Below are 8,928 nucleotides of genomic sequence, written 5' to 3' on the forward strand. Positions count from 1 at the left end.
TGGATTTTTCCTTCTGTGTCTTAGTACACACAAAAATGCTAAGCAAGTGATTTTGATAATCTGGTTTTAATGTTTTGGAGACACTGGAGCTTTTGTACCCATTCCCTGTTCCTGTTATTGTTCTTGAACAGATCGCCTCGAGCCAGATGAGTGTGTTGCGCCCTGACTCACGTAAGAGATGTTGATCTGTGTTCTCTGTAATCATTGCTAAGAAATATATTCAAGTTTACCCAGAAAACAGATTTAGCTTCAGTACAGAACAAATGTAGCAACTACGAAGATAGTGTCTCAGGAACAGAGAGTTCAGGGCACAGTGTAGAGGTTTAGCTCCCTAAGGAGTGACATCACTCCCTGTTATTAAGATGGCCACTATGATTAGTTTCCTGTCAGGGTTTACTTTATAAATCCACTGCTTGTCCACATTACCAAACCACCTAAAATTTTAGTAGTTTTTAGTTGTATTTAAATGGCTATGACTGTCTGCTGACCACTGTACTAGAAAATAATGCCAATAATGTGTTTGTGGCCGTGTTTGTGTGTGTGTGTGTGTGTGTGTGTGTGTGTGTGTGTGTGTGTGTGTGTGTGTGTGCGCGCGCGTGTGCGCGTGTGTGGTATGTGTATAATTTTCTTCACACAGAAAACATTGAGCTGGAGGAGGAGAGCAGAATGGCGGGAGAAGAGTGTCAGGTTAGTTTACAGAGGAAACACGTCTTAGTCACAGCCATTTGCATTAAAATGATAAGGCACTTATTCACACAGTCCCACTCCATGCTTGGTTAGATATGGAGACAGACTGTGAGTGCTTTAAGAAGTTAAATGAAAGCTTATCATAATTCCACAGAATCCTCTCAAGAGGAAGTCTAAATAAATGTGTAAATACGAAACTTTGCATGTGTGTGTGCCTGTGTGTGTGTGTGCGTGTGTGGGTGGGTGTGTGCGTGCGTGTGTGTGTTCCTCTGTTGTCTGCAGGACACCAGCCAGTATGTTCTGAGTGAGATGCAGGCCCTGGAGATGGAACAGAGACAGATTGACCGCAGGGCAGGCTACGTGGAGAAGAAACTGAGAACACTCATGGAGAGCGGTATGTGTAACCGTTTTTTGCTAGTGCTCTGTCAACACTACACAGCCAATGTGTATTGACTTTAATGAATCACTATGGCTACTGTATGTCTCATCATTTTTGTGGGTAATAGATACCACACATTGGTAATAGTGAGAAAGTCCCTAGGTGAGGATACTTGTAAAAAAACTATACAGTTGAATTTCATTCATTCATTCATTCATTAATTCATTAATTCATCCATCCATCCATTTATTCATTCATTCATTCATTCATTCATTCATTCATTCATCCATCCATCCATCCATCCATCCATTCATTCAGACTTGTTTGTCCTCTGTTCTATCTAAGTGGGAACGCTCTGGTTCTCCCTGCACAGGTACTGACCGTATCGAGGAGGAGAAGCTGATCCAGGAGTGGTTCATGCTGGTCAATAAGAAGAACGCTCTGATCAGGAGACAAGACCAGCTGCAGCTGCTGTGAGAGAGACTCCTCTTCCCAGACCCCCCCACCCCCCTCTGACTCTCTTTCTCTGTTGCTCTGTTAACTCATCTCTCTTTCCTAGTCAATGTTTGCAGTTTTTTCCTTCTTGTTTCTTCTCTTATCTGTCCTTATCCTTATTCTATCTTTTCTGCTCTGTACGTCTGAGGTCAGACAGATGCCTGAATGTAAGATGTAATGCCCCTCTAAGCATGGGCTTGAAGAAGGTTGCTAGTTTGATTCCCTGTCAAAGCGTCCTTGAGCAAGACACTGAACCCCTAATTGCTCCTGATGTGCAGTGTGCCATCGGTATAAATGTAAAATGTGTATACATCCTTGTAAGTCGCTTTGGATAAAAGCGTCTGCTAAATGACTAAATGTAAATGTAAACAAAGGCACAATGCAGGACACAAAGCCCAATACCCTATGAACCACTCTGGACCAAAGATCTAGATCCTCGGTTCCCAAACTGGGGTACGCGTACGCGAAGTGGTTCAGGGGGTACGCGGGGAGAACATTTCCGCGATAACGGAAAACGGACTGAATTACCCTTTTAAACAGAATTGCAACTTTCAGACGGAAAAATCATTTTGTGCATCAAAATCGCCCAAATTCCCCTGTATTTTGCCCTGCAAGGCTGTAATTCTTTCTAATAAACACAACAACGATCGGAACGATGAACAAGCATTAATTAAAAAACAAAACCACTGAGAAAATGTCACGTCTGTGCTGAACTCCGGTCTGGCCACACCCCCCTGTCCAACGGCCTGTAAAATTAATTCGCTCATCTTCCCAATCGCCTGCAAATAATGTTTTTTTTAGTCTTCTGTTCTGTTGATGGCTGGCAAACCACAACCTTAGAAGGTTTGGGTCACTTGTGGCACATATTATTCACTCATTTTAAGCCATCAATCTACCTCATGGTGAACAAAATGAGGCAAAACGAAAACGAAAAAAAAAAAACGGAATTCACCTGAAAGGTGAAAAGGAAAACTTTTTTTTTCTTCAAGGGGGGGGGGGGGGGGGGGGGGGGGGGGGTACGTAGCTGGAGATTGAATGCCTGAAGGGGTACGGGACTGTAAAAAGTTCGGGAACCACTGATCTAGATTAATCTTGATCCATTTCAGTTATTGACACAGTCTAGACCAAAAAGGTGTTAGTGGCACTTTTTGTCTCTCTCTGACACGTTTCATCCTTAATTAGACGTGCGTCTCTTCCTGGTCCACAGGCAAGAAGAGCAGGATCTTGAGAGGCGCTTGGAGCTGCTGAAGAGAGAGTTGCAGGACCTGATGGCCGTGGAGGGTGAGACACAGAACACTAATGTTCTCTATGCACACACACACACACACACACACACACACACACACACACACACACACACACACACACACACACACATACAGAGGGATTCATGTTGTAAGTCTGGTAGTCCAATGGAAGAATTTGGTGAATAAATGAAATCATCCAATTCATACTTTTTAGTGTTTACCTCCAATGTAGTTGATCAGTCAAGACATTTCATTTTATACAGTATATACTGTAAGTTGTGCTTGTTTAGTTTTGCACTTACACATTGTTACAAGTTACATTGCTAGTCGACCCTCTAACCAACAATAGAATCTAAATATGAACTACATGTTGAAGTCATCATTCATTATCAATGAACATAATTTATCTGAATTCAGACTATAGACTGATGGCTGCAGCATGTAGTTTTTACAGTAGTACTCTGTAGACAAGACGCTTTATCTATGACTTGTGACTAAAAATGTTTGCATACCTATCATGTCTAGACTGATCAAGTACAGTTGAAATAAGTAAAAAAAAAAAAAAAAACAGGAACAGAGAATGAGATGAAAGTTCTTCCCTTTTCAGGTATGATGAGGGGATCTGATTGTTTTCCCTTCAGTATTTTTATATTACAGGCCCTAATTTTCATCTGCATTTTCATTTGCGTTCATGTTTGCGTGTGACCCCCCCCCCCCCCCCCTATTTTGTGATGGGTATAAGCAGCCAGGCAGCCAGAGTAAAAGGACCTGCACGTGCACGTTTGCAAAACCGACAAAAAACTCACGACAACCTCCACTGCATGCCCTGCCCTGTGTCCCCCATGCAGTAAGTCCTAAACACTGTTTGACTGAGACCCCTCGACTCCCTGGAGTCTTTTGCTTTTTGAATTGAAATATCTCCCCCCTAACTATCAGCTGGAGTGGATGCACCTCACGTTCTCTGTCCACTTATTCCCCCCCCCCCCCCCCCCTCGCTGTTGCTCTTCAATGTTTTTTTTTCTAAAGTACGCCGCTGTCGACTCTGGTTCGAGCTGCTGAAGAAAGAGCTGCAAGAACTCATACCAGAGCAGGGTGAGACGCTAGTGCTACAAAAAAAAAAAAAAACACTAAACTGCACTGTGCCGTTCATGTTGTGAGTCTGTTTGGGTGAGCAGAAGGGGAGTTTCCTTTTTCAACTTTGGCGCTTATTAAAAGTGTGTGCCTGCGTGTGTGTCGCGCGCGTGAGTGTGTGAGTGTGTGTGTGTGTGAGTGTGTGTGAGTGTGTGTGAGTGTGTGTGTGAGTGTGTGTGAGTGTGTGAGTGTGTGTGTGTGTGTGTGTGTGTGTGTGTGTGTGTGTGTGTGTGTGTGTGTGTGTGTGTGTGTGTGTGTGTGTGTGTGTGTGTGTGAGCGTGCATGTGTGCGTGCGTACGTGCGCGCATTACCATAATCTGGAAGGAGACAAGGAACCGTCCCCGTGTCTGCCTGTATGTGCTGACCAGAGTGCAGCTGTGGTGGAACTTCAGCACATGTTGATGTCTGATGAGAATGAATGTCAAATGCTCTGCACACAGAGGACCCAGTGCACCTGCTTACTCAACCAACCTGCAGCATGACTGCATACCAGGCTAACAGGTCCATTCATATCTTTTGACATTTTAGTGGCGAGACTAAATAGCTGAAACTACTACTACAAATGAATGTCAAAAACAGATGGATTTTCACATTTTCTTCGCTGTACGTGGTTACCAGGAATGACTGTTGCTAGTTTTCATGTTCATCACCAAATAGTTCCACAGATGAACTATGACCCTAGAAACACGGAACTGTGACACATGGTCAGCCGTGGGAGGTTGGGTGCAGACAAACCGACTCCAGTTCTGACTGAAATGTGATGTGAGAATATCTTAAAACAAGTGTTCTCAGTGACTACCTTAGTAAGATCAGCGACATGGATTCAACTACTTATCGAGAACTGTGGGGGACTACACACCATTACATATTCACTCCAGCAATATTAATAGTTTTCTAACAAAGGGAGTAAGGATGTGTTTTTTGTGTAGGCTTTACTTCTCCACCAAACCATGCCTGATTTCTGAGAGTTTTGGGTTCTAGAAAAGTCTTTTTTGGGCACTTGTACTTCCTTCATTTGTTCATTAATTTCTTTTCTGTGACCTATGCTATTCCTTGGAAATGGGGAAATGGAAACATGTTGTAATTCTCACGAGTTATTGGTGACATTGGTTTAATTGGACAGGATATGACAAGTGACTGTTCGAAACTTCATGGTGTGTTGCTAAACAACAGTTTTACCGATTTGCCATAAGAGGGAAGTGAAACCTTTTCTATGCCCACACAGGACGGTGTGGATTTATTGGATAGTTACTCATTTATGGGAAAAGGAGTCCATAAACTAAATGCTTGCATGGTAGTCACTAGGAAGGGATGACACTTGGGACATTTTGGAAACATTTCTCCCTGCGTATTTTCGGTAAATGCTAAGCAACAAGGTCAACTCAAAATGATGACGGCTGCAAGTTTTTGAGCATTTAGTTCCACACATTTGCAGCATTTCCCAATAACCAGCGCATGACTGTTATATCATCCTAAAGCCTATGGCAGTTTTTTTGTGCATTCTGAATGCGCAGTCATCCCTTGCTGTAAATTAACTGATGATGCGGAAATGGGGCAAAGTCTATTTGAAAAACGACAACAAGCCCCTCTAAAAATAACCAATACAAATTATACCACAGTTGATGACCACAGTCGGTGAAATGCCACACTGCGCCTTCCCAAACTTTGCCGAGTGTATCATGGACTTCTTGGTTTTCATCTTGTGTTCATCTTTTCCTCTCTCTCCACCTCTCCCCCACTCCCTCCATCCTCTCTCTCTCCCTCTCTCTCCTCCTGTTCTCCGCTGTAGACTGGCAGAAGACCCAGGCCCATAAGCATCGGGAGCAGCTGCTGCTGAAGGAGCTGGTGTCACTGGTGGACAAGAGGGACGAGCTGGTGCATGACATGGACGCAAGAGAGAGGGGGTGAGAGACTGTCGGCATCAGCAAGCCTCATTTTTTACTATATGATCTGATCAAGTGGAATTGTAGGTGAAAATTCACCTTAGTTACCTCAGGACTCCGGAGCTGCATATAAGTATATTTATTAGACAAACAACAACAACAATTGCAATCGGGCTCGCTCCCAGCACAAGGCTGAAAGTGAAGCCATATTAAACACATCGCACAAGGTTTATATAGACAGAAGTTTTGCGTTCAGCAGGGATAACCACGTGGTGGATTTCTGACGTTGGAAGAAGCACAATTCGACCCTTCTTATCACCTCTGGTCTAAACATGCTCTTGTACATATGCAGACTAAGTGGCACCTAATAATCTAAGTTACACACACACCGAAACACAGAAAAGCCATGTTCCTGCTTTCATAAGCACATGATTCATACAAGGAATATATTAATACAAGGCACTTGATTCATATATTCTTAAGTCATTAACAGTGCTTGGAAAATTATCTCCATCATGGAATGTAATTGTTTGGATTACTGAGTACTTGTTGTTGAGTTTATGCTGTCGTTCCCTTTGTTTTGGCCTTGCCTCCTCTATACTTTATACTTGTTGTCTTGTCTTTGCTTGGATCTTTTCTCCTCATTCCTCTCCTTTTCTTTGGTCTCTCTTTTCTCCCCCCCCCCCCCCCCCTCTCAGGGCCCTGGAAGAGGACGAGAGGCTGGAACGAGGCCTGGAGCAGAGACGCAGGAAGTACGGCAGCCGCAAGGAGAAGTGTTCAATACAGTGAGACCAACGGAGAGAGAAAGAGAGAGAGAGAGAGAGAGGAGGAGTAGCAGACCTGATCAGAGGGTCAAAGGTCATCCGTAGACTTCCTCTGACTTACTCCAACTTCCCCGTCTGCTCTCCTGGTTTTTCTGGGCATTGTGGCACTGGCAGTACTGGATGGGTCCATGGATGGGACCATGGATGGGACAATAGGGCGCATCAGTATCTTCAGATGGCATTTAATCTCTGAAATGTTTTCAAGACTGTTCATGGAAAAAGCTGTGAGGATGTGTGGTTCTGTGTCTGTCTCACTGGACTGTTGACTATTCCCTTGTACAGTGCCCCTTATCCATGTCCTGTGTTAACTGACAGTGGACTTTGTACATCCAAAGTCTCATGAATCTTGCAGATTGTGTGCGTTGAAAGTTAGCTATACGTGTCCGTATGTTTGCCCGTCTCCAGCATGCCTTACTGTTTCATACACTGTAGACTGCTACAGCGCATGTGAAAACAGTAATGGAGTTCCCCAGTGGAATAGAACTGCATGCGATTGCTCCTGCCTACACCAAAGATATTACTCTGTAGATTCTTGTTTTAATACACCAGGCTTCTTTGCCATTTTTTTTAAACTAACACTGCCCTGTCAGACCCATGTAAAAGATAGCTGTTGGTTTGACCGTTTGTTTCGTTTAACAAACAAAAGCCAACAGCAGCTGATGTAGACGACATTAAGCCTGCAGTAAGTTGCTGGAAAGTGAATGGGATGGGAATGCGAGAACCTTGTAGGGGGAAAGTAATATGTGGGGAGGTGTTTTGTGTGAGAGGCCTTGAACAATGTGAGAAGCTTGTGAGCTCGGCCCCTTCTGGGAGAGCCAGTCTGACCCGAGGGAAGGAACAATAGTGGAAGTGGGAGGTGTGTGTTACGTCACACAAAGCTGGGTTATGGAGCTCCACATAGCACATTAACTAGAGTCCATATCAAGCTACAGTTGAGAGACTCTGTGTTTTGTTTTTGCATTTTTGATTATTCAATATTTAAATAGGAACAATAGAGAATGAACATATGACCCAGAACATATGTATGTATGGTGATATACCTTGTGTGCTTCATCATTTATGAAGTAACACCCGCCATCGTCGACTAGTCGAAGTGATGGTTTCATGATATCCTAACAAACTAATGAGACTTTGGTCTCCAGATTGTAGGCCTATCTGTTTGAAATGCTGATATGTGTATTTATTATATTCATTTTACAGCACTTGCATTCTGGGTCATGTAGAGTTGTCCTCACATAGACCTTACCACAGTATTATATCAAGAAATATCTGACTTGGAGAAGGATGCAGAACTGTGCAATGGGGAACCAGCAGCAAAAAAAACATCAAAGCACCATGAGATTTGTGTGCAAGCAGATTTAAGCGTGAATGTGTTTGTAGGCATGCATGTGTTTTTTTGTGTGTGAATAGTGTGTATGTGTAGGTTTGGTTGACTTGTGTGTGTGGTATATAAGTTTATATCCCATAGCCACGTTGGCACTGACAGTTGCATACTATTAGTACAAGTGTACTATTGGTACAAGTGTACTATTTTTGTGTGATAAATACTAGTAGGAATTGAATGACTTATTTTTTGGGAAAGTCATCTGACATGCTGCATTTGCACTATTTATAATGACCCCCCTCCCCCCTCTGGAAAATAAAAAGATTTTGATTGTCTAAGATGTTTTTGTTATTTCTCATTCATGTTTCACACAAAGGTTTCAGGAAAGTATGTTGATCGTGAAGTTGAGTGTGCAAATTCAAAATAGGCCATTTTAGGTCAAGGCCAACTACCTTGATAGAATACTATGAGACCATTTTGATAACAGAATTTGCTATCATCTGGGAATGCCGTAACACCCTGGGTGTTACATCTGACAAAGATGTCTTCCTTCAAGACTATGCACCTGTTGAAATCCTCTTAGAAGTGACTGCAGTGGAAATCAGCGCAAGGCTTTGGGGACACCCTGTAATTGAAAGCCATGACTTATTGTATTTATTGTTAGTTAAATTAAGTTTTCTTTTAACATACGGCGGTATGAAGGGTTCCCATTCCTATGTGCATTCCAAAGAGCACTGACATTTTTGTTGGTTCGTGTGGTGGACGCCCGTGTAATATCCACCCCCAAGCATAACTTCATGGACAAAAACAACTCCTGCCGTCATGACATTGTTCTGTTGTAAGAATGTTTGTTGTGATGTTTATTTCCTGTTTACATGGGGTTGGTATGAGACAGAAAAGAGATAACAAACATCTGCCTTAAAGGTGTTGCATACTATTTTAAACATTTATCAAGCTT

At 42.9% G+C, this 8,928-nt stretch overlaps 1 protein-coding gene across 11 annotated transcripts in view; it reads left to right on the top strand.

Annotated features, from left to right (window-relative positions):
• Nucleotides 1-8,305, top strand: part of ehbp1l1a (EH domain binding protein 1-like 1a) — a 46,948-nt gene extending 38,643 nt beyond the window's left edge. For all 11 annotated transcript variants that reach the window (XM_012832810.3, XM_031585595.2, XM_012832802.3 and 8 more), the window contains 7 exons: nucleotides 132-171; nucleotides 638-687; nucleotides 970-1,081; nucleotides 1,440-1,539; nucleotides 2,769-2,842; nucleotides 5,729-5,843; nucleotides 6,521-8,305. In XM_012832810.3, the coding sequence (XP_012688264.2) occupies nucleotides 132-171; nucleotides 638-687; nucleotides 970-1,081; nucleotides 1,440-1,539; nucleotides 2,769-2,842; nucleotides 5,729-5,843; nucleotides 6,521-6,611 (582 nt within the window). In that variant the 3' untranslated portion in view covers nucleotides 6,612-8,305. The remainder of the gene's footprint in view (nucleotides 1-131; nucleotides 172-637; nucleotides 688-969; nucleotides 1,082-1,439; nucleotides 1,540-2,768; nucleotides 2,843-5,728; nucleotides 5,844-6,520) is intronic.
• Nucleotides 8,306-8,928: the final 623 nt, after the last annotated feature.

The sequence above is a fragment of the Clupea harengus genome, chromosome 18, assembly GCF_900700415.2.
Source record: "Clupea harengus chromosome 18, Ch_v2.0.2, whole genome shotgun sequence".
Lineage (NCBI taxonomy): Eukaryota > Metazoa > Chordata > Actinopteri > Clupeiformes > Clupeidae > Clupea > Clupea harengus.